We start from the raw sequence: 24,029 nt of genomic DNA on the forward strand, positions 1-24,029 counted from the left end.
GACTGTACAGGTTTGGGCTGCGAGAGGACGCCAGATGCCGGGCAGATGGTGCTGATATGCTGCATTTGGCCTGGAGCTGCCCGGCCCTTCAGGAATATTGGGAACAGATATTTGAGGCAGTTGGGAAAATGTTGGATACTTCGCTACCACCGTCTCCGCTGATAGGCATGCTGGGATATACGGAAAGGCTCCCTGTGCTACATAGGAAATTCGCCTCTGTTGGTTTCCTTCTTGCTAAATGGAGGGTGGCCTGTAGGTGGGGCAGAGGGAGGTCACCTAAGTTCAAAGACTGGCTAGAAACGATGATACTTTGGCAGGATCAGCTTGCCTTATACTCTGACCTCCTACCGCCAGCTTCCCGACCCCAAGACATCTGGGCCCCCCTGAAGACTTACTTATTGCTGACCCCACTGCTACCTGGCGAAGCTGCCCCCTCGTTACACGCAGCGGGGGGGGGGGGGGAGAGGGGGGGGGGGGGGAGAATGACCTTGGGAGTCCCTGGGAGCGGACCGCTGATAGGGGATGCTGGCAGCCGTTCCTGACACCCCGGGACGACGAGACTACACAATGCTCCCATAGCATCACAGTGACCGGACACCTACGGAGGCTAGATGGGAACTAGGGGATTCGGTGAAGCTGCACAGCCTACTGCGGGTGCTGGTGTGCTCGATGTGGCTGCATGAGGTGTCGGTCATGATGTTGAGATATACACTGTAATGCTTACGCCCTTAAGACTGAGTTCTATTGTTCCAGGCGCTCTCTGAATCGATACGATACTTTAATTTTTTAACCACTCTCACCGTGAGGCTAGTTGGTAATGTTCTTAGTCAGTTGTTATTTATGGTTCTTAGGGATAACGATCCCTTGTTCTATTAAAATGCAAAACCTACATATACTTTGACGCGGCCGGCCCTTTTGGGTTGTTGGCGAAACGCTGTGTACACCTCTACCTCTTTCCTATTATTACACGCTGCCGGCCAGAAGTGGTTGTAGGCATCATGCCGTGTGCTGACATCGTATGCTGAATAAAGGATTTTAAAAAAAAATAAAAAAAACAGAGAGGGTGGTGGAGGGGACCCGGGATCTGTGCGACCCTGAAGAGAACTGCCTCTGTCCCTTAGGGGCAGGACTTCTATTACAACAAGCATTGGCATAGCCAATAGGTCTCGCCTTTGGGACCTTATGTGTTTAGCCAGAACTTTTGGCTAGGTTGTAGAGCATTGAGGTTGCTGAGGATCATGTTGAAAATATATAATAAAAAGTGTTAAGCATTTTTGTTACCTTTATACAAACCAAGACGACATTATATACAACTGAACAACCTGATTAAAAAAAGATTTTAACATAAAAAAAGTGTCTTCTAGTTTTTTGTACTTGCACTACAAGTTTGGAAGAATTGCTTAGTCTCGTCACATCAATTAGGCACTCAAAATAGCCGCTGAAGCTCAATGGTTATAGATGGGGTGTCCAACAGAGGTCCAAGCAGGCACGATCAACGCCAGATTTTCCGCATAACCACATAAGATAAGTCTACATACACTGGATCTTAGTGGAACTCAATGCCATAGTAAGTGGTAGGCCTGAAAATCTGTCAATGATGGAGCGCACTGATAGACTATGTTGAATACCCCTCAATAAGGCAAAGTGTGTTTGCATTGGACACAGTCTTTTCCGTCTCACAGTTCTGAGCTTCTCACCCTGAACAAGGGGCAGTATTGGCTCTCTGTGGATGAGCCAACAACTTTCTACCAAATGTTAGAGGTATATCGAAGCTTTTCCTCCAGCCATTTGGTATCCGTACGATGAGAGGTTCTGTATGCCACACCTGCTCACCAAAGTCCATCTCCACTTTGTGGAATCACTTAGATTGTCTCTCTTTGTTAAGGTACGACATAATTTTTATTTATTTTTTGCATTTGATGGTCTGCAACTGCGAGTATCTGAAGTCCATGGATCTGTCTTTTGGTAACTCAGTACCATGGACTCTGACCCGGCAGGAGGAGTTGGCGATCAGAGCATGATGAGTCTGTGCTATGCTCTGCACAAGAGAAGATAAACTTTACTTCAAAGTTCTCCTGGTGTTAATGAGTGCATTACGGGCCACGTTTCTTTTTGCATTGAGCGATACCATTCTTTAAAAGGCACCTGCCACTAGCCCTCGCTATGGGCACAACAAGCACACACTAGAGTAAACGCACACACAGAATCTTTGCGTGCTTTATATGATTGATTGCCAACGCCATTTTGGTGCATTCAAAGTCTTAGCGTCCGAAGTGGTCAGGCATGTAATGGTGGACCAATCATGGGAGGTTGAGGTTCTGCAGTTAAAAGGGAGTCTGCTAGTCACTTTAACTCGTTTCTGGGAACTGGAGTTTATTTTTCATCACAAGACTGACTTTGCCATAGAGCGACAGAGAAAGGCAGAAAAAGGAGAAAGGAACAGAAATGTAGTAAACCAGTGAGAAGGGAGAAACGACAAATGAAAGGGAACCCCTAGTGTTATAGAGAGGAGCGTAGGATGCTGGAAGAAAGAGGCGCGAGATGGAACTCAAAACAGCGGGCTCCTGAGAAAAACTTTAGGCACCCGCACTTAAAAAATGTTCTTGCTTTTTTGCACAAATTAAGCAGAGGATGTGTGGTCGCATAGAGCGCTCGAAAAAACTTTGAAGGGCTAACTGGTGTGCTGTGCTATATATAACCCGCGGTCTGCTCGTGTGAGAGGGCCTTCAAACACGACGAGTTTCATTTTTACGAGGCACTTTTACCAGCCCTTGTGAACAAGTACAGGCAGGGAGTTCTCAATTGTGTTGTTCATTGGGCGTGTCACAAGCGAAGCTGATTCAGAAAAGGCGTGAACCTTATAGTAATTCACTGCAAAACAGCAGTTGCATTTAGAGCCGTTAACCTTACACGCTGCTTGCGGTACTCTCTGCCATCCCGTCGGTGTCGTGACGTCACTAAGTAACTGACCTTGAATGGCGAAGTCCCATGTCTAGCGTTTCCACAAGGGTCGGCCATATTTTAGCGGGATGTGTGTTAAAAGATAGACTTGTTTTGCGATAGGTTGCTCCTTAAAGTTTTAAACACCAATTTAAAACCAGCGCGGCCACGCAAGAAATGCGAGGTATGCAGCTGGCACCCGGCCAAGCTGCTGCTCGCTACGAGCTACCTAGGCCAGGGGAGAGAGAAGGCAGGACATGCACCCGCCTTTGGCCAATTGAGTGCCGTCTTTCTTAGAAAGACGCACGCAAAGGCCACTAGCATGTGATGAAAGTAAAAAGCACACGCACGAGAGTGTGTTCCGATTTGAAGCCCTTACTAAAGGCCTCGCAGACCGGCGCCTGCACACCGACTTAGGCGAGACCTAAAAATGATTATCCTACCACAATGGTTCTACAAGCTACAGCATTCACTGTATAAAATTCCCAGTAACTACTTTCTAATCCTGAATGGTTAGCTGATTGATCTACTCTGGGGCACTAAACAAATGGGTTCGTCTAGAGAGTGGAAATACGAGAGCCTGGATGATCAGGACAACTGGGAAAAACAGCTACTGGCAAGCACACACATGGGGAAATCATGGTCAGAACTGCTGATGCTAGGTACAGGGATGTGGAATTCCTATGGCCAGACGACCAAAACATATTGTTTTGGGTCAAGAGCAACAGGTTTTCATGTGTGTTTTGTCCTTGGGACAAGTAGGCCCAACCCCATGCAGCACAAAACCTTTGGCTGCCAGTTTACAGTAAGTACCACATTATGGATCAGGAAATAGCATTGTCTAAAATTAAGGTAATATTTGTGTTCATATGTTAATGCTGTTCACATTTGTATTTATGGTTCTTTAATGCAAAGCTTTTATTATTAGGGTGAGTGTTCTAAGGAAATGTTGTAAGCTCGGACTGCGCTGCTGACAGTGGTTCCAGTATAAAAATATGTACACGAGTTTTCAAAGTTTAGCAACATGAGGTCATGAATAATGCTCCCAGAAGTAGGAAAAAAATATTTTGCTAATCTACGATATTTTAGATACTATTTCTTTGCAGCATCATTTAGTAAAATGTGGTGATGTATGCTAGCATTTCCCAATAATATTCATAATGGGAAAATCAGTGTAACCAATTTCAATAAGATTATGGGAAACAAAAATAAACAAGCACTAGCAAAGCCAATAGGTCTGAAGTTGGTGGTCAGCCTTTTGGTTTTGTCAACAACACGGGTCTTGTTTTTGCATGGTTTTTGTAAAACCTTATTGGTGTGGAAGTTGCCAGGCCCTCACCATCATAACAAACATTGGCAAAAGCAAAAATTGTTTTTAGTCTCAAAAAGCACACATTGTCACAGTAGCTCCTGGCACTGAACAAAACTACTTTGTGTGCCGATATGCTCCTTGAGAAAGAGCAGAATACGGTAACTCACAGTGAAGCCGGGAGAGGGCGTGAGAAGGAGACGGAGGGGGGTGGGGGAAGAGGGAGACTTTTAATAACCACAAAAGGTCATGGTTAATGCCAGACCTAAGTAGGGTCCAATTATTAGAGAAGGTCTCAAAAGTGCACCCATGATATATGTCCTTGCATTAAGTGCAGATTTACAGCTTCCATGAACTCACAAGAATTAACAGAAGTATACCAAGAAATAGTACTCCTAGAAAATATTTGTGAAGTGCATTTTAGCATGAGCAAATATGAAGGTGTAGATTTGCTCATGCGGAAATCTGTTGAGTGTTTGCAAGTTCACTTTCCCTCCAGTCACTTTTTTCCCAGCTCTTGAAGAAGTTTTACCTCTACCATTTTCAGGAGTACATTTTCAACAGTCCTCAGTATTGGAAAAGATTAGAGAAGAGTTGGTGAACACCCTTAAAACATGCAAGTCAGTAGGTTTCATAGACTCAAAAGGGCATTCCAACCCTGGAACTATTGCTTACCACTAACGTCAGCCCCAGTATGTAGATCTATGAAAACGTGGTAAAATAAGGGAATTCAAACCCTACTATGGAATGAGCCCTGGAATAATCAGAGAGAATATATCAGAGTTCTTATATAATGAGATTGTTGCCATAATTTATCGCCACATTACATGGCAAAAAAGGGACAAGTGGATTTTGTTAAAGGACAAGTAGATTTATGAAGCAGCCTGTCCCATGGACTAGATATTTTATTAAATTCCACACCCCTGTAGGAACAAGGGTCCCATCCTCCTACCCATTGCATAATACAGCATGTGGCAGAAATCTGGGAGACTACAGTGCTCAGGGTGGTGCGCCACGCTCCATACGCCCCAGGCATGCCGCTACGGGCTGTACAGCCCTTTTGCAAAATTACAGAATCAATGTCAATACAACGATGGAGGGCGGGTGGCTGCCTAACAATGGGGGACCTGTAGGTCAATGGGCAATTCACAACTCGGGAAACAGCAAAAGCCACCTTTGAACTAGGTAGACGGAAATACACACAATATGGAAAGATAGCCCGGGTGGTTCGAGAGGTGTAGCCTTCCTTTCCAGATGAACCCTCCTCCCCCATCAGTAAGGTACTGCAAGTAATGTTGGACATGACCCAGGGTAGGTGACTTATCTCCCACCTATATAAAGCTATCAGGGAGGACCTCCCACAGCAGGCACTCCCGGTACAGGCAATATATGTTGGGAGATACCTTGCCCGAGCGAGATTGATCAAAATTAATGAAGGGGGTTCAGAAAGTAAGTTCGAATGTTCGATTCAAATTGATCCAATATAATTTTATACATCAAACTTACCTCAACCCTAAAACTCTTAGCAAAATATACGCAAACTGTTCCAGTGAATGTCCCCGATGTAAAGAACAGGAGACAGATTTCTTTCATATGGTATGGATGTACTCCGATATAACAGAATACTGGAAGGCGGTGATATCAAAATCAAATTATGCCAAGGGATGAAAGGTGAGCAGAGAGGTCCGCAGTGTTACTAGGCTTGTTGCCCGCTCCCAAATAGAAGAAATTAATTAGGAAATTCATAATATTGGGACTGGCCTTGGCAAAGCGCCGACTTGCTATAGCTTGGCTTTTTTAAGTTTGCCTTGTTTGCGGTTAGTGACTTTTCTTTTTTGAAGGACACTCCAAAGTGGCTTTTTGGATTTGATGATGGGAGGCACAAGTAACTCCCTTCAGCTGCAGACATGGAGAAGTCAGTAATTAATAGCATCTGGAAGTAATCTTCAGACTAATACTATTGATGTTTTTGGCTCATCCCCCTCTTGGTGCTGATAAAAAAAAGCTATCTCACCAGGTTTTCACATGCTGACTACCCTAATGTGTAATGACACTCCCTAAGTGGATTAAGGTAGTAATTATTCACGGCAATAATTGGATCAGAGAGGGGGCACATTTTTTTTAGTCTCTGAAACTGGTCGAACAGATTAATCATGGACCTTTGTTGTCTATTCTTGGGTTCCTCCACCACCAACACTTAACGATCACGTAACGCAATCCAATAGGGACAGCCTTAACAGAGAGCCACTTCCAAATTACATATTCCATTCCACTGGCAAGCAGGCGGAAAATGTCTTCTGAATCAGTCTGTCCATCAGGCAAAGTGTGATTATTACATGTGTTATTTTCTCTTGTATAATTCATGCACAAACATTGTTGCAATAGTAAAAGACTAGCACGACTGCTGCTTACATAACCTGGCACCACTAACAATTAGGATACTTTGATTTGGGGTTACCTACCTGCAGAGCTGCTTATGGAAGCTACTCAACTTAAGAGTTGTGTGAAAATGGATGAGCAGTCTTGTAACTTTGCTAAGCATGTAATGCTGCGGGGAAGATGGTCTCACTGAGCAGCAAGATTGCGCTTGATAAGAGGGCTCTGCTGGCCAAGGCATCATCCGTCATTTATCCTGAACCAAATGAAAGGCGAGGCATGAAAAATCTACACTACACAGCGTGGGAGACAACCAGGGACCTGCTGTGCCCGATATCTGCGCCTATAGTGGCTCCCATCGGGCCGTGATCGATGTGACACAGAGGGCCCTGCCGCAGCCTGTGCGTGAGCCGGAGCCCTATCCCCTGGGGCACCAGTACTCCTGACGAAGAGCGTGGTGAAGCAGAGTCCTCCGGACCGGTCCTGCCGCTCGCAAGTCGGGTGGAAGCGAGACACAAGTAAGCAGTGAGGGTACGGGGAGCCGTTCCGGCATGCGCTCCTGGCCTTGCTGGAACACTGGAAATGGCGCCACCAGCTGGGGAGGTGACGGTGGCCCTAGGCAACGACGGACAGGCCCGGATTGAGCCATGGTGACGAGGGGTGTGCCGGAGACTGAGGGACCGCAACATCTAGACACCTGCATACCCGGGCCCCGGTCTGTGTCCGTCTGGGGTGCGCAGACCCATACTGTGACAAAAATCTGCCTGCACGGCGGAGGCAGGCTGCTGGGGATTTCAGCAGCTGTCACCGTGCGAGAGGGGGGGGTAGGACTACAGCCGAAGTACCTTCCACTATCCTCGCCTGGGTGTGCCTAACAGAGACATGAAGAGGACAAAGGCGGCATAAAGGGAGATACAGATGGAGCGGACCAGAATCGGTGACTGCTAATAAACCCCTCAGGCACCGGCCCAATATGTAAAGTGACCGCAGATACTTGGATCAGATAGGGGGCACATTTTTTTAGTCTCTGAAACTAATAAAACAGATTAATCATGGACCTTTGTTGTCTATTCTTGTTTCCTCCCAAGTGACCGCAGTTATCAGCCAGGAAGTTGGACATTTGAGCGTAGGCCCAGAGCACTAAACCTTCTCCGGAAAGTCTGTTGTAGTTGAACGTAGCAACCCCGATATAGCAGGTGAAGCCTTGGATGTCCTACAGAGTGGTGGGGAGGGCAGATCCCAGGAATAGCACAGCTGAGGTGCAGATACCACTGCTTGCTGTATAGAAAGGAGGCAGGCAGCCAGTGAGAAAATCCGGGGCACCCACAGTCCCGTCTAGGACACTGCCACGGAACCCCCCACTCATTGGTTACCCCACAGAAGATCGTCACATGGTAACAGATAAAGTGAGCCTGCATTGATAAAGTCTGATCACAGCTGACCATACTACATAGCCCAGAAAACACTACAACATCACTACTAGTACAGGAAAAAGGTACTTGCTTGCATGCATGAAAGCTTGGGGGGGGGGACCCATCCAGGTGCCCACCTAAGCCCACCATACCTCGTCAACAGCTGCAACACTCTACGAGGCAAACACCATGGGTAAGCACGACGTGAAGCAGACTAAATTATCATTCGAAAACAAAAAGGCACACTCGAAAATTTGATACCGATGCAGAAATGGAAAGCAAACATGGGGAGAACAACAATGACTTACCCAGTCTCCTGATGGAAATTAAATCCAGCCTCAAAAATACTGACTCAAAACTAGACATCCTCCCGGCCCAATTAGACCAAAAAAAACAGGTGGATACACACGAACTTCGCATTGACCAGCTCGAAAATCAAAATACAGAGGTGCACGGATTTCAAGTAGAGACCATGGAACAGATGCTCCACATGGAGAAAGTGCTGAGCGTAATAAGAGATAATAACGATGATTTGGAAGCTTGTTCCCGTAGGAACAACCTGCGTATAATGGGTATTCCTGAGACCACTGCCAAAGGCAAGATGGAACTATTTGTGGAGGAACTGATATAGGATATCTTTGGCCCAGAACTGTCAAGTTTGTTAATAGTAGAGCATGCCCATCACTCCCTGGGCCCCAGATCCCTAGGTGAGAGCCAAGCCTAGACCGATCCTGGCCAAACTTTTGAATTACTGAGACAGAAACTATACTCACGGGCATCAGGGAGCGAGGCCAAATCTCCAACAAAGGTAACAAAATATCCTTCTACCCAGACTTCACTCCCAACGTTCAAGCGGCACGTCGCAAGTTTATTTCAACCAAACAGACTGCAGCAAGCTGGCGTGTCATATGCCCTATAGTACCCCGCCAAGCTGAAAGTCACGCACGATAACGCACATTATTTCACAGGCGCTAATTCGGCTTTCAAATTTGCAAAACACATTGGAGGGTCGAAGAAACAAGCAGCAGGGACCAACAGGGTACAATCTGCGGATAATGGCTTCAACGATAATGATTAACATTAACTCTCTGAATCTACTCAAATTGCGGTCAACTTTAACAGCTCCTGTTTAGATCGTAGGGACTCTATAGAACATTTGCCTACTCCCGCTCACAGGATGCGATCTGACATCTTTAAAGTATAATTGTTGCTTTCATCTTGTGTTTTTCCATATATACTTCGGCCACCCGGCCTCACAGCCAGGCTCTATGCCAGAGCCTCCACGCCCTTAGGGAGAGCTCCCAAATTTCACTCTCTTAACTAAGTTAGCTTTTTTGTCGTTATGTTGGTTCAGTCGGTGGGGGGGGGGGGGGAAGGATTACAGATGAGGGAGCTATAAGTCTGAAGGGGAAATGGCTGAAACATCACAATGTACTCACGCCCCATTGCACAAACACCGAGGCACACTATGCAATCATATATGGCACTGCTAACAAGAACATCTACCTTGTAGGCTTTAAAGAAAGGTACTATAACCAAAGAACTCGACTCCCAAACCATCACGATATGACCACTTATCGTATCTTAACGTATCACCTGAAATATACGTGGACAATGACAATAGGGAATCCAGACTCATACAGTCCTACCTAATTCGACACAAAATAGATATTTACTTTCTTCAGGAAATACACTTACTAAGTACAGCAACCACCAAGCTTCAACACAGACACTGGGGAGATATCTACTCTGCCACCTATTCAAATAATGCCAGAGGGACCGCAATCATCATACGGAGTGGACTAGGTTGGAACCTGATAAAAACTCAGTCTGACCCTGAAGGGTGATTCATACTCTCGATGGGCAAAATGGACACAGTAAGGGTGATACCTGAAATTTTTAGCGAGCTATGGGGTAGGATTGTACAAACCGGATGCAATACTATTATCTGGGGGTGGAGACTTCAATACTATCCTGGATGACACGCGAGACTGCAACAGCGCATCCCGCAGGCTGCACCCTAATGCCAGCGCCGCATTAAACTCATTAGTGAGGGACAAGGGGCTAATAGACATCTGGAGGCAATGGCACCCAGACGAAACAGAGGGCAAATGCATTTTGACAGAGGATTCTGCTTGGTCAAGTATCGACTTTTGGCTACTATCCAAAAACATGGCCACATGGACTACCAACATTAAACACCTCCCTAGAGCCCTATCCGATCATGCCCCCTGCCTGCTCCACCTATAGATACCATCAACGCCTATCCAAGCATTTCAATGTAGACTCCCACCTAGAGCCCTGTTGGATGCAGCATTCTGAGAGGAAATAAAAGGTGACATACTTGAATACTTCTCGCTTAACGAGGGATCAGGGTCATCTCCGTCCTCTATGGGAGGCTTTCAAAGTGTATACAAGGTCAGTGCATACCTAAACAGGCTGGAGTTCTCAAGGCCCTTAGGCAAACACTCAAGAGGCTCTAAACTCAGATTCGAGAACTAGAACTCGGCTATTACAACTCCAGTGACCCCAAGCTCCTTCTTGCCATCAGAAATAAACTAACTGAGTTTGAGGAGGAGGCACAGAGGGGGTCAACTACCTCGGTAAACACACACACACAGGCCAAGAGATATGGTAAGGGAGATAGACCGGGCAAAATACTAGTCTCCATTCTAAAACCCTTGAGCACTATAGACTAAATTACTGAATTAGATAACACTCAACAACCTATAAGGGGACCTCAGGAAATAGTGACTCACCTCACCCACTTCTACTCTGATTTATATATCTCCCAACATACAGGCTTGCCAGAAGATATCCAATACTACTTCGACTCGATTGAGCCGCTGTGGCTGGGTAGGGCCCATAGAGCATACCAGGACGAATCGTTCACCACAAAAGACGTAATACAAGTCATAAACAGTCTACCGAACGATAAGGCCCCTGGACTAGATGGCCTCCCAGCCTCATTTTACTAATGCTACGGGTCGATCCTATCCCCCACCTCACAGCGGTATACCAACACTCGCTCAAGAATGGCAACCTACCCCTACACTGCGAGAAGCGAGCATATTGCTGCTACTAAAACCAGAAAAAGCCCAAAATCTCTGTGACTCGTACCGTCCGCTATCCCTCATAAACACCAACAATAAAATCTACAAACTATTAGCTAACAGGCTCCAGACACTCATTGCCAGACCTTACAAATCCGGCTTTATTCCCGAGAGATCGACAGCCCATAACCCGAGTACGTTCTTTCCAATCCTTCACTATCTTGACCCTTAGACACCTTAAGTGGCAGCAATCCTTGACGCCACTATGGCCTTCGACTCACTGGAGTGGCCATTTCTATTTGCGGTATTAACTAGATTGGGCATCAGCCCATTATTTATACAACAAATTAAATTACAATACTCAGACCCAACTGCGCGCCTTCAAGTACACGGCCAAATAGCTAACATATTTCCCATCACCCGTGATATCAGACAAGGATGGCCCCTCTACTCTTCGCAATGAAACCACTTGCAGTACGACTCAAACAATATCACGCAGCCAGGGGCCTGGGTTTGTCTTCCAGGGGAAAACAATTGTCTCCCTATACGCAGACGACATCACACTTCATATCTACAATCCTCAAGAAAATTTACTCCCAACACTCCGGGAGATCACCAAATTTGGCTGCACCTCAGGCATTCTGATAAATTGGAAGAAATCCACACGATTCCCCCTGACTGACAATACAAAACCTTTCAAACTTGACTATCCTCTCAAATGGACGGAGGGCCGGGTTAAATATCTGGAAATTTTTCTCAGTAGGGACACCCAAGAACTGTGAAACATGAACCTTAGTCGCGCTATCACCTGGTTTGAGGGGAAACTCAAGGTCTGATCCAGAATTCCACTGTCTTTAGAGGGCAGAATAGCGATAACAAAAATAAATGTCTCCAGGGGTGGGGAATTCCTATCTCCCGACGCCCGAGACATCCAGATTTCTTACAAGGGCAAGAAGTTTTAATTTCTAACTTGTCCAAAGGACAAGTAGACCGGTTTACGGTAATCTGATACACAGCAGTTTAACCCTCGTCGTCACAGCCAGTTAATAAGGAGCTCTGAGCAGTTCATTGGCAGTGAAAGGGTCAATTCAAAAGCTGGGGCCTGCACTTAAATTTCACCAGAGCAGAACAACAACATGATTGAGCTGAGCTCAAAGTTGCAGCTCCATATAAAACATGGACAGCACTGTCAGGTAAGAGTCATTTTGCTTTGTCCCCGAGGCTTCCAGGCCCTCCTCTGGCCCTTTCCTTTTCTTCGAGCATAAGATGCAGCTCCAGAACACTCACATCACTGGAATGCAAGAGGCTGGGCCTCTTGGCTCATGCTCTGACTTTAACCTTGTGACCCCCTGCCTTTTATTCTGTGCTTCACCCTTAGGCCTCAAATCGGCCCCAAGATCCCTCCTGTCCTCGCCTCCAGGGGCCTACAGCAAAGCCCATGCTTTCTCTTCTCTTGCAGCCCCTGCACAACCCTCCTTTGCACTGTGCCTTTCCTGTGCACCTTATGTTTCACCCAGTGCCTGTATTTGCTAACCCCGCTCCCCTTGGCCTCTCATATCTTACCTCATCCAGGGCTTACATTAAAGCTCATTAGTTTACCCATGGGGAATTCATGCAATCCTCAGGTGCACCCTAATTTCTCTCCTTGCACTGGGCCTCTCCTCTCACTTTGTGCATGCACCAGGGGCATCTGAACACGCCACTGTAGCTAACAGCAACTGTGGAGTTCTTGATGGGCCTCTTCTTTCTACAGTTCCAGACAAAGGTTCATAATTTACTTGAAAAGGGTTGATGGATATATACATGGATAGATATAAGGATGGATGGATGAGTGAAAGGATGCATGGAAGAGTGAAAGGATGCATGGAAGAGCGAAAGGATGCATGGAAGAGCGAAAGGAGGGATGGATGAGTGAAAGGAGGGATGGATGAGTGAAAGGAGGGATGGATGAGTGAAAGGATGGATGGATGAGTGAAAGGATGGATGGATGAGTGAAAGGATGGATGGATGAGTGAAAGGATGGATGAGTGCAAGGGTGAATGGATGGATGTGGTGAAAGTGGATAGATGTGTGTGTATGGATGAGTGAAAGGGTGAATGGATGAATGGATGGGGTGAAAATGGATGGATGAGTGAAAGGATGGATGGTTGAATGAAAGGGTGGATTAATGGATGAGAGTGAGTGAAAGGATGGATGGTTGAATGAAAGGATGGATGAGAGTGAGTGAAAGGATGGATGGTTGAATAAAAGGGTGGATTAATGGATGAGAGAGAGTGAGTGAAAGGGTGAATGGATGGGGTGAAAGTGAATGGATGGATGGATGGATGGATGGATGGCTGGGTGGATGTGAAGATTGATTAATGGGTGGGTGGAAGGATGTGAAGATTGATGGGTGGGTGGGTGGGTGGAAGGATGTGAAGGTGGGTGGGTGAAGGATGTGAAGATGGTTGGGTGGAAATGAATATGGGTGAGTGGAAGGATGTGAATATTCATGGGTGAGTGGAAGGATGAATCAAACAGTGGATGGATGGATTTGAGTGAAAGGGTGGATGGATTTGAGTGAAAGATGGAAGAGCACAAGGATGGATGAATGGAGGGATGAGTAAAAGGGTGGATGGATTTGAGTGAAAAGGAGGATGATGGGGTGAAAGACTGAAGAGCAAAAGGATGAATGGTGGGCTGAGTGAAAGGGTGGATGGATTTGAGTGGGATGGAGGAGTGAAAGATGGAAGAGCACAAGGATGGCTGGATGGAGGGATGAGTGAAGAGTGGATGGATATGAGTGAAAAGGTGGATGGAGGGGGTGAAAGTGGATGAATGGATGAGCGAAAGGATGGATGGATGAGTGGAAGGAGGGATGGATGAGTTTGAATGATAGATTTGGAGCTGGAAGGAAAGGTTTGGCCAGGGGTGTTGTGAACCACTCGCTTTAGCAGCTACAGCGGGGTGGAGCTCTTGATGAGCCTCTTCTGTCTGGAGCTCGGCAGACAAAAGCCCATAATTAACGTGTAAGGATGAGTGAGTGAAAGGGTGGATGTGAGTGAAAGGGTGGATGAGTGACAGGGATGTTGGATGGACGATGGATGTGTTGATGAAGAAAGGGTGAAAAGATAGATGGGTTGCAGGGTGGATGGATCAGTAAGCGAAAAGATGGATGAGTGAAAGGGTAAATGGATGGATGAGTGAAAGGGTAAATTGATGGATGAGAGGAAGAATGGGTTAGCGAAAAGATGGACGGATGGATGGCTATGTTTGGGGATGGACGGGTATTTTTGGATATGAATGGGCGGATGGATGGATTGACGAGCAGAATGGTGAAAGGCTGATTAAAGAATGAATGGAAGCTAATGTAAAGGTGAAATGTTAGATATCAGTGGGTGAATGAAAGGATAAATGTGTAGGTCTGCAGAAAAGAGGCAAAATACGGAAATCACTAGTTTTCAAATCCTTCTATACTATGAGCCTGACATAACCAGAGAGGCTATTATCCAAGCACTTCTATAATGAGTGCTGCCATTATTTGACGGTGCACATCAAGGCACCAAAGGGACAAGTGGATTTTGTACAGGACATGTAGATTTATGAAGCTACCTGTTCCTTGGACAAGTAGATATTTTACTAAATTCCACACCCCTGTGTCTCTATATTTTTGTAAATCTCCCATTTCCACTCACTCACACATTCTTCAACACCATGCCTTCACTGATGATTTTGCTGGAGTGGGCGGGTGGACAGGCCAGGGTCGCCTGGGAAACACTGATGCTGCCACAGAAGCAAGGTGGGCTGGGCACCTGGTATTCCGCTCTATGCTTACTGTGCACAAGCTCAGTTCCTCCACCACCGAGTGCAACAACCCCATTCCAGCCCCATGTGGCGGTTGAGCTTGATATTGCTGCGCCCATTCCGCTGGAGGTGGCCGTATACAAGCCATATAAATGACCCTGACATGTTACAGATACACTCCAGATGAGACTGCCTCCCAGCTTCTCGAACATACAGTGGTACCACCGCACACGTGCCACATGTCGCCAATTGCACAGCACATTCCCTGACCCCCCTCCCGTCCTGAAGGCTCTAGAGCACATCATCACCACGCAAACTAATAACACAGCTGTATGCATCCATGCAAAAGCACTATCCAGTGACGATGCTAAAAACCAGAGAAATCTGGAACACAGAGTACACCCACAAATTATAGAAGAGCAATGGCAATTCTGTTGTGCACAACTCGAGCAACTATCTCCCAATTACACTAATCCATTTTAAAATTCTTAAATCAATATTACAGAACACCTCAACAGCTACACCGCATGGGCGCCCGAGCTGATGCAAAATGCTGGAAGTGTCACACGGACCAAGCAACCTTTCTACACTTAGCCTGGGAGTTTCCCTTTATTGCCACATATTGGAGTGAAATCTTTCACAAAATAAACGAAATCCTAATGGCCCGTCTAGAACCCATGCCCCTACAGGGATATGTCAAAGATGCCCAGATCAGGACCCGCAGACTCCTGGCTATGTCGCTACTGATAGTGAAGAGTAAGGTCGCTATGAAATAGGACAGATCAAATCCCCCTTTAGTTAAAGATTGGGTCCTGGATGTCACATTTTGTCAAGAACAATGGACTGCTTTTTGAGGACTGATGCCCACCGCTTCCAGACCTAAAGACATATAGGGCCCCCTTTCTCACTTGGCTGGGGGTGTGCCCAGGGAGCGTCGGGTCCAACCAGACCGTCTACTTGACAGACAGACTAATAACCACCTAACCGTTACAATATACTTCCTCACGCCTGATTCCACCTCTCCACATTGCACTAAAATACCTCACCCACAGAACTGAAGTGCGGCCCCAGATACTTACGAGGTCACACATATGCCGTATAATGCATAAGCATAAATGCCATTACTCAATCTTATGCAATGTGATCAGATGTAGCCACGTTTTTCCCCCACTAAGCTTTCTATGTTGCTGCAATAGTTTGTATTTGTCTTATATTCACTGACAAACGTACATATATCCATTATGTACTTAAATAACATTATACTGTAACAGAGTGTACGCTAAAAGATGCCAATAAAGAAAAATTTAACAAAATATTTAAAAAGCATGTGATGCTGCAATTCGATTGTGCCAGCCAAAGGATTTCTGACTTAATATAATTTCAGTATAGCTATTTGACACCACACAAAAATCTTACAATTAAGACGACTTCAAGCTGATCCGCAAAGCTCAGGGGTTCTCGATGCACTAGGACACGATCGCCGAGGAAGTGCTCCTAGATGCCATAACCAAGGTTAAATCCTCCAATCACCTCTCTGACACAATATCGAGATATATTAGCAAACAAACCTCACCATGTCTACTCCAATGGACAAATCTGGTGAGCTCCTCACTTAAACAAGGTGTTTTCTCCAATAGTTTAGAAATTATACAAGGAGCTCCACTCTTGGAAAACAAACTTCAGCTGATTCATGTGGTCTCAATAACTTCTGCTGCCTCTATCCTGCTCTTCTCAGGGAAGGTAACCGAAAGCTTTGTAGCTGCTTCACATTCTCGTCACATCCAAACAACCTCCTTAACACTTGTTATTTAGACAGGACCATTGTGCAGAGACAGCACTGCTGCAAATTACTGATAACTAACTTTGCTTACTTGATGCTTGCAACTAATGCCTATTTGGACTACTCCATCTCCCTCTGATACAGTACAGCACCACCCCTTGATTAACACCTTGAAAGAACGAACATACATTGAGGGGGTGGTCCTTAATAGGTTCTGCTCCTGCCAGCAAAATCTCTTATAAATAGTTCAAATTGGGAGCTCTTTCTCCACAAACGTCCACCTATGCCAACGGGTGCCCCAGGGTTCAGTCTTATCCTCAACTTCTACCTTGAACCCAATTTTAGAGATGCTTAGTAACTGAGATTCAGTGCTATCAGTATGCACATAATACCCAGAATCCCCATAACACCATCCTCATATTCTGCAATACTTTGGCCAAAGTTCAAAATAGGGTGTCAAACCGCATCACAAACATAACCAAATAAAAAAAAAAGAATTCTTGCCCATCTCACAGAAGAACTGCAATCTACCACTCCACGGGTGTATGACAGCCATTCCTCTCCTGAATTGTAAACCAGCTACTGTGGAGTCCTGCACATCTCTGGGTTTTATTATCGATATCCATCTGAACCTCCAGAGGCACATCTCCTCAATAGCCAAAAAGACTTACACTACACGCAAACACTCCCAAATAATTACAGCCCGGCCCTGAGACCAAGACAGCAAACTGACCACCCACTCAAAAGCGGCCAACTGGAACTTTGCAAAACATGACTCAAGGGCCATTTGGTAGCCTGATTTCATGCTAAAGGAGAACCTTGCACTCTCCAGCAGCCAGAAAACCTTCTCAATCAACTGAAGCCATACTACTGTGCAGATAAGTACAGTGAACTATCCTCAGCCCACCCTAAGTTACACATTAATGTATCAAAGGGAAGGAGTGCTATGTTTTAAGTGGCTAGGCCATCGGAGACCTGCAGACAGCAGTAATGAGCAAGATGTCAATAAAAAGGCAGGGATATTGGAATTATGCGATTTTACATCTAGCACATTTTTCTTATACATCTGGATTTGCTGCATCTGTCATATAATGCATCCTCTACTGCAAAGTCTGCAGATTTCAACAAAAATAAAAATTTTCTAGCTGACAAGCACCAAAAGTTACTAAATGGTCTGAGACACTTATTGCTGGAGATTGGAAGGCCCTTGGAAAAATTAATGGTCATCTTTCACTTTTTTTCTGTAATTGGGTCGTATTTCCTAGTGGCTTTTTCTTAAAACTATTGCGTTTTAACCTAATGTGTTTTTAACTCTGTATACTTTTTGCACGCTGTATTTACTTACCTGTTTTGTGGTGCTTTCCTCGCTCTCCCCGTTCCGTCGCGGCTTGCAGTGCAGATTGTACGGAGGGACACGACGACTCCCATTTGCCTCCTCACTTCCTGCCCCCGGGTTTAAAGGTCAGATGCCTGCCCGGCCGCGCAGCGGACATGCCAAAGGCAAGCCCGTCTGCGCCCGTCTGTCGCCAGACATGCTGGTAGTGACTTGTCAGGACGTTCTTCCTATTCTAGGACGGAGATGCTTGCTATTAACGCACTGGTTGACCCCTGCCCATCACCATCTTTAGGTTTCATGGAGGGGCCTTTTTGCGGTCGCAGTTGTGGGTTTAACTCTCATCCAGTCTTACCCACTCCCCTTGCTTCCAGGTCGCCCATTCTAATTTTGCATCTAAATGTCCGTTCCCTGGTTAAATATTATCTGGACATATATGATTTGATTCAGTACAAAACAAAACAGTACAATGCCTTTTTTCTTACTGAAACATGGCTCAGTGATGATATGATGGTAGAGCCGGGTCTTGCGCTTCCTCTAGGTTATAGTATTCTGATCCTGAACAGGAAATCTAGAGGGGGCGGCATAGCAGTTATCTTTAAATCCTGTTACTCTTGCTCGTTTGTAGAGGAACTGGTGAAGGGCTGCGAGTGTGCCCGTTTCAGCATTACTTTTAGTGCCAACTTCACTAGGTCAGGGTTCTTGGTTTATCGCCCCCCTGGCCCAGCTAAGGAGTTTAAATTAGCCCTTACTGATGTTACTAGCACTCTGGCCATGAGCACAGCTAATTTTAATATTCTGGGCGACCGTAACCTGCATTTTTACCTCAATCACAACAGTAATATCAACAGTTTGCTTGCAGACCTGGCGGCCTGCCAATTAATGCAATTGGTTTCTGGCGCTACCCATACGGCCGGCCATCTACTGGACCCTGTCTTTTCTAACATTCCCCACGCTTCTGTGAAGACCCCTAGTCCCGTATGTTGGTCGGACCACTATCTGGTCCCAATGTCTTTCCCGATTTTCGAACCTCCACATAGAGCTCTTCAACGACCTTCCTATCAACGCCTTTGGCGCAAACTGAAGCTTGAGGATTTTCATGCTCTTCTTTCTGCTCACCCCCATCAATGGCACAGTGATCCTGATGCATCCTGTAGATCACTTTGCAATTGGATTTCTAAAGCTCTTGATTCCCTCATCCCTGCTAAATGGTCTAAATGCTGCAACTCGGATTCCAATACTTGGTTTAACGAATCTCTGGCTGCAATCCGCAAATCTTGTAAAAGGTTGGAGCGTATCTGGAGAAAGGACTATGATCCCGGGGCCAAAGCCGGCTACCAGGCTGCAATTAAAAGTTACCACAGGACTATACATTCTGTCCGGGGAGCTTATTTAGCTAAGGAAATCAAACTTAGCCAAAATCCGGCTAAATGTATCTTTAAAATAATTAAGGATCTTAGAGTCAGAAAAAACTCCACTATTTCTGTGATTAGCTCTAAACAACATTGTGAAGCCCTGGCGACTTTTTTGGTGAACGAAGTAGAAACTATCTATAAGTCGTTCCAGTTGCTGCCCCCCTCTTCCACTGCCCCTTATGGGTCCCGTCCTGTACATCTTTTGGAGGTTATCTCTTCCATCTCTCAGGAAGAGTTTCTTTTGCTGTGCGGTAAAGTTAAATCGGGTTCCCCGGTCGATCCTTTGAAGCCTGCCAGTTCAGAGACTCTCTCTCTGTGCTCCTGGCCCCTTTATGCCAGGTCGTCAATTCTTCTTTTGCTACTGGGGGGGTTCCTGAGACGTGGAAGCAGGCAATGGTGGTCCCATTATTGAAAAAAAACGTCTCTGGACCCGGCTAAGTTGGAAAACATTCACTCCCATCTCTCTCCTACCTTGGGTAGCTAAGATCGCTGAGGCTCACGTTAATAACATCCTAACTGTGTTTCTCAATAGTAATGGCACCCTGGATCCCTCCCAGAATGGTTTCCGCCCTGGCCACAGCACGGAGACGGCTCTCTTGGCTGTGTCTGAACATCTGCAGACCATTCTGGACACAGGGCACACGGCAGCACTGATATTGTTAGATCTCAGTGCCGCATTTGATACGGTTTCCCACAACATTCTTTTACGCCGTCTAGAGGAGGCAGGTGTTGTTGGCTTAGCCTTGGAATGGTTTAGATCTTTCCTGTCAGGGAGAACTTTCCAAGTGACCGCTCCGTCATTTCTCTCATGTGTCCAGTGCATTGGGCAGGGGGTGCCTCAGGGTTCCGCTCTGAGTCTGGTACTTTTTAATCTGTACGTTCAACCCCTTGCGGCGGTGGCTAGGGACAAAGGTCTTTCTATGGTCTCCTACGCCGACAACACGCAGCTGGTGGTGGCCCTCTCCGACGACTCTATGCAGGACGCTTCCATGTTTAGAAGTGGTCTTGCGGCAGTCGCAGAGTGGATGAATTCCAACTGCCTCCAGCTTAATGCTAATAAAACCGAGGTGTTGTTGGTGAGGAAAGATAGGAGCCTGTGGAGTGAGCAACGGTGGCCTTGTACTCTTGGCAGCATGCCTATTCCCAAGACAGTGGTAAAAAACCTGGGAGTTTGGATGGACTCCTCCCTCAGCTTTCTAGACCACACCAAGAAGGTAGCGAGTACTGGTTTCGGTCTTCTTCGTGGACTTAGACCCTTGTTGGGATTTTTCGACCCACCCATTCGTCAGCCGATTGTCCAGGCGGCGATATTATTGAGACATGATTACACCAGCTCGCGCCTTCTCGGAGCTAATCAGGCTGAGGTGATGTGCTTGCAGCGGGTCCAAAACGCAGCTGCCAGAGTCCTGCTGGGGCTCCCGCGTAGATGCGCTACAGCTGGTGTTCTCCGACAATTACACTGGTTGCCCATAGCTAAGCGAATTCAAGGTTCTTTGTTTATCTTTTTAAATTCTTAAATTCACGTCTCCCGGACTTCTGGCCAATTTCCTGACACCTTATGTTCCTGGATGCCAGCCGCGCTCCCTGAGGCAACACTTGGTCGTGATGCCCCGCGTGAAGCGTCTCCGTATTGGGTGGTGGTCCTTTCGTTGTCTGGCAGCTAAGCTATGGAACTCGCTGCCTCTTCATATTCGCAGTATGGATAGCCTGCTGACCTTTCGAAAAGCCATCAAGACCTTTCTTTTTCCTGCGTTCTAATTTTGCTTCCCTTTGCCCACTCTTTACTCTGTCTTTCCATCCTGTTTTTTTAGTTTCTGTCCCTCTACAGCTAGCGCCGGGACGCCTTTTTGTGGAGACAGCTGCGCGCTTTATTAACTTAGTTAACATAACACAACAATTAGGTGTCAAAGTGGTACTAATGAGGTAGAACATTTGCCCAGATAACGTTAACATGTAAAAATTCCAAAATATTAAGATAAGACTAAATGCACTGCATAATTAGTTTTTTTTGCTGCACAGTCACCCTTGCCACATAATTTGGTCCGCCCCTCCTGTCTACCTACATCGTCCCTGATAAATGTGAACTCTCGTGCACAAGTTAAGAGTAGATCATGTATCGGGGGAGTCTGGCAGGAACATCCTCCTCATGTGGCCATAACACGCACAAACGGGATAATTCGTGAGAAGATTCGTTTTAATAGGGAACATTTGGTAATTATGGAAGATCGCAGTGGCTGTTCCTTCCTTTCTGAGCATATGGAGGGGTGGGACAGACAGAATATGGGCTTGGTGTACCAGCATCACCAGATCTACAATCTTTGGAAAATCATAGAAAGCCTGTATGTTCCCCCTTACCAGTTCTAACTTCAAATAAAAGAAGAAAACACTTTGAAACGTCTTCTAGATGTGTCGTAATGATCCCTGACTGTTAAGTACAGTAAACAACAACGGAAAAGTCATGTTTTAAATGAAGGCAGATTACTTTATTTGAAGTTCTCTTTAAGTAGCACGTCTGTGCCTTTGCAGACTCTTAAAGCAGAAACAAATGGCGATATTTTTTCTGTTAGAAAGGTGGCAACCCTGGTGGCTGGGTAGTATGTGTGTGGCAACTCTCTTCCTTGCGTGCCTTGGTTTCTGAGTGGGAGTTGTAATTATAGTGCTGCTTTGGCCCCACGCTGCTTCCATACTCACAGCGCCATCTCGGCCTCCATCTCCTTGAGCTTCTCCTCGCCGCTTTTAGTCGCCATGGCTACTCCTGTACCGGGGGCCGCAGCCGAGCCCTTCAAGTAACCACCAGCCGCAGACGAGCACCGACACCAGGCGCAGAGCAGCACGTCACCGCCCCAAGCCGCACACTGATGACGTCCACCGGTCCCTACGTTCAGAAAACGATCAAACCGGAAGCTATAGAGAGGACTACGACATAGAAGAGGGACTGAACATGAGCGTTGGAACGCGCGAGGCTATTTAGTGTTACCCTCTAGTGGCAGTTTTATTGCGATTTGTATAAAATTAGACCCCTGCACACCCATGTAAGCTGCTAACTTGGTGCATTCGTATCTCAAGTGCATGTATTTTGCGCTTACTACTTCCGACGAGGCGTTGAAGCTCATATATGATATTTACTAACAGCTTGCATTAACTTGAAGCATTATCGAGGTTCATGATCGGTTCTTCAAAACAGGAGCACAGATGACAGATTAAAAGTAGCTCGACGTTATGGGAGCTATTATGGATACAGAAGGAGAATGTTGTAATCTTAGATTGGTTAGTTACATGTGTGGTGCTATGTTACTTTAAGTGTGGAATACTCATACCATTCCAATGTTGCTATGCTTAGTGTCAGCTGTGTTCTGGAGTGTAACCACTGTATGCTGATTTGTGGTGGGATTGCCAACGCTTCTCTGTGCTCCTAATAAACTACTATTCTTATCTATCTCTGGTGTGAGGATCTAACTACAACAAATGGCGACGATTTAGCTACACCTCGAACAAAGAAGAACCACGAAGATAGAGTAGAAAAGATTTGGTGAAGAGAAGAACGGAAAAAGTCAAGGGAGCACAGAGTGAACCTCCGGTTCAATTGGTAAAGAAGAATTCACATTTGCGCATATCAACGTGAGGAATGGAGTAAACATCGGTATAACCAAGATATTGATGGACATACTGCAATCCGTCAACATTGAAGAAAAACCTATCGTAAGGAGAATCTAAATATGTAATGGACAAAAGGAAAAAAGAAAAACTTCGTGTATTCAACGCGTGAGATCGTTTTATTGAGGTTACCCATGCGGACTGAACTAAAAGAAATCAAGTAAGGTGAGCGTTTAAACTTCAAAAGGAAACACAGCGAACGTGCACTTTACCGTTGGGGTATACCACGCGAGGTCATCCCGACATCGAAGAGTGCGCGTGTTGTATTTTGAAAGACGCCATCTGTTCGTGAGACTGGTGGAACGTGACTGGTATCGACGTTCGTGTTAGTCGTTGTGCGTCAGCAAGGGATTTACATCATTACGCCTTCAAGACCTGGCTATTCGAGCAGTAGCGGCACCCCCCCCCCCCCCCCCAGCGCCTTGAGACCCTACGGGTATGTAGCGCGCTTTATAAGTGTCACTGATTGATTGATTGAACGTCATATAAATCATCATCATTACGCTCACTGGCGCAACGTGCCCTTTGTTGGTGTACGTGCTCTTCAGTTACCAAGGCAACGAACTGAGAGTCCAATATGGCAGCAATTACGGCGTGTGTTTCTCCACGAAGGGACTGAATATCAACGCGCTGAGAAGGGGGAATAAAGATACCGAAGAACATTGACGATACACGATTAAAAGAAAAGGGAAGGAACATTATCGTCAACTGAATATACTTTCAGTGAATAATTTTTTTTGAAGGCTTGGCAAATTGTGGTGACACCAGTATACATATTAAGCATATAGAAGGAGTAGAAGTATAACATGTCTCTAGTTTGTACCTGGTTATAGAAATTGGTTGGTTTGGTGTTCACACTGCAGGTGTATTTGGGGTGAATACATAAAAAAAAAAAAAATCCCAAATAGGAAGTTGCATTCAAACAGTTGTCATAGACAATGGAGGGGAGTACTGTGGTACCACCGCCATTGTTC

General features: G+C 45.9%; 1 protein-coding gene across 1 annotated transcript in view; it reads right to left on the reverse strand.

The window, feature by feature from the left end:
* RBM42 (RNA binding motif protein 42) overlaps positions 1–22,281 on the reverse strand; it is a 266,205-nt gene extending 243,924 nt beyond the window's left edge. The window contains exon 1 of the mRNA XM_085615908.1: positions 22,093–22,281. Within this exon, the coding sequence (XP_085472034.1) occupies positions 22,093–22,148 (56 nt within the window). The 5' untranslated portion in view covers positions 22,149–22,281. The remainder of the gene's footprint in view (positions 1–22,092) is intronic.
* Between the last annotated feature and the right edge of the window lie 1,748 nt (positions 22,282–24,029).

Source organism: Triturus cristatus, chromosome 7, assembly GCF_964204655.1.
Source record: "Triturus cristatus chromosome 7, aTriCri1.1, whole genome shotgun sequence".
Lineage (NCBI taxonomy): Eukaryota > Metazoa > Chordata > Amphibia > Caudata > Salamandridae > Triturus > Triturus cristatus.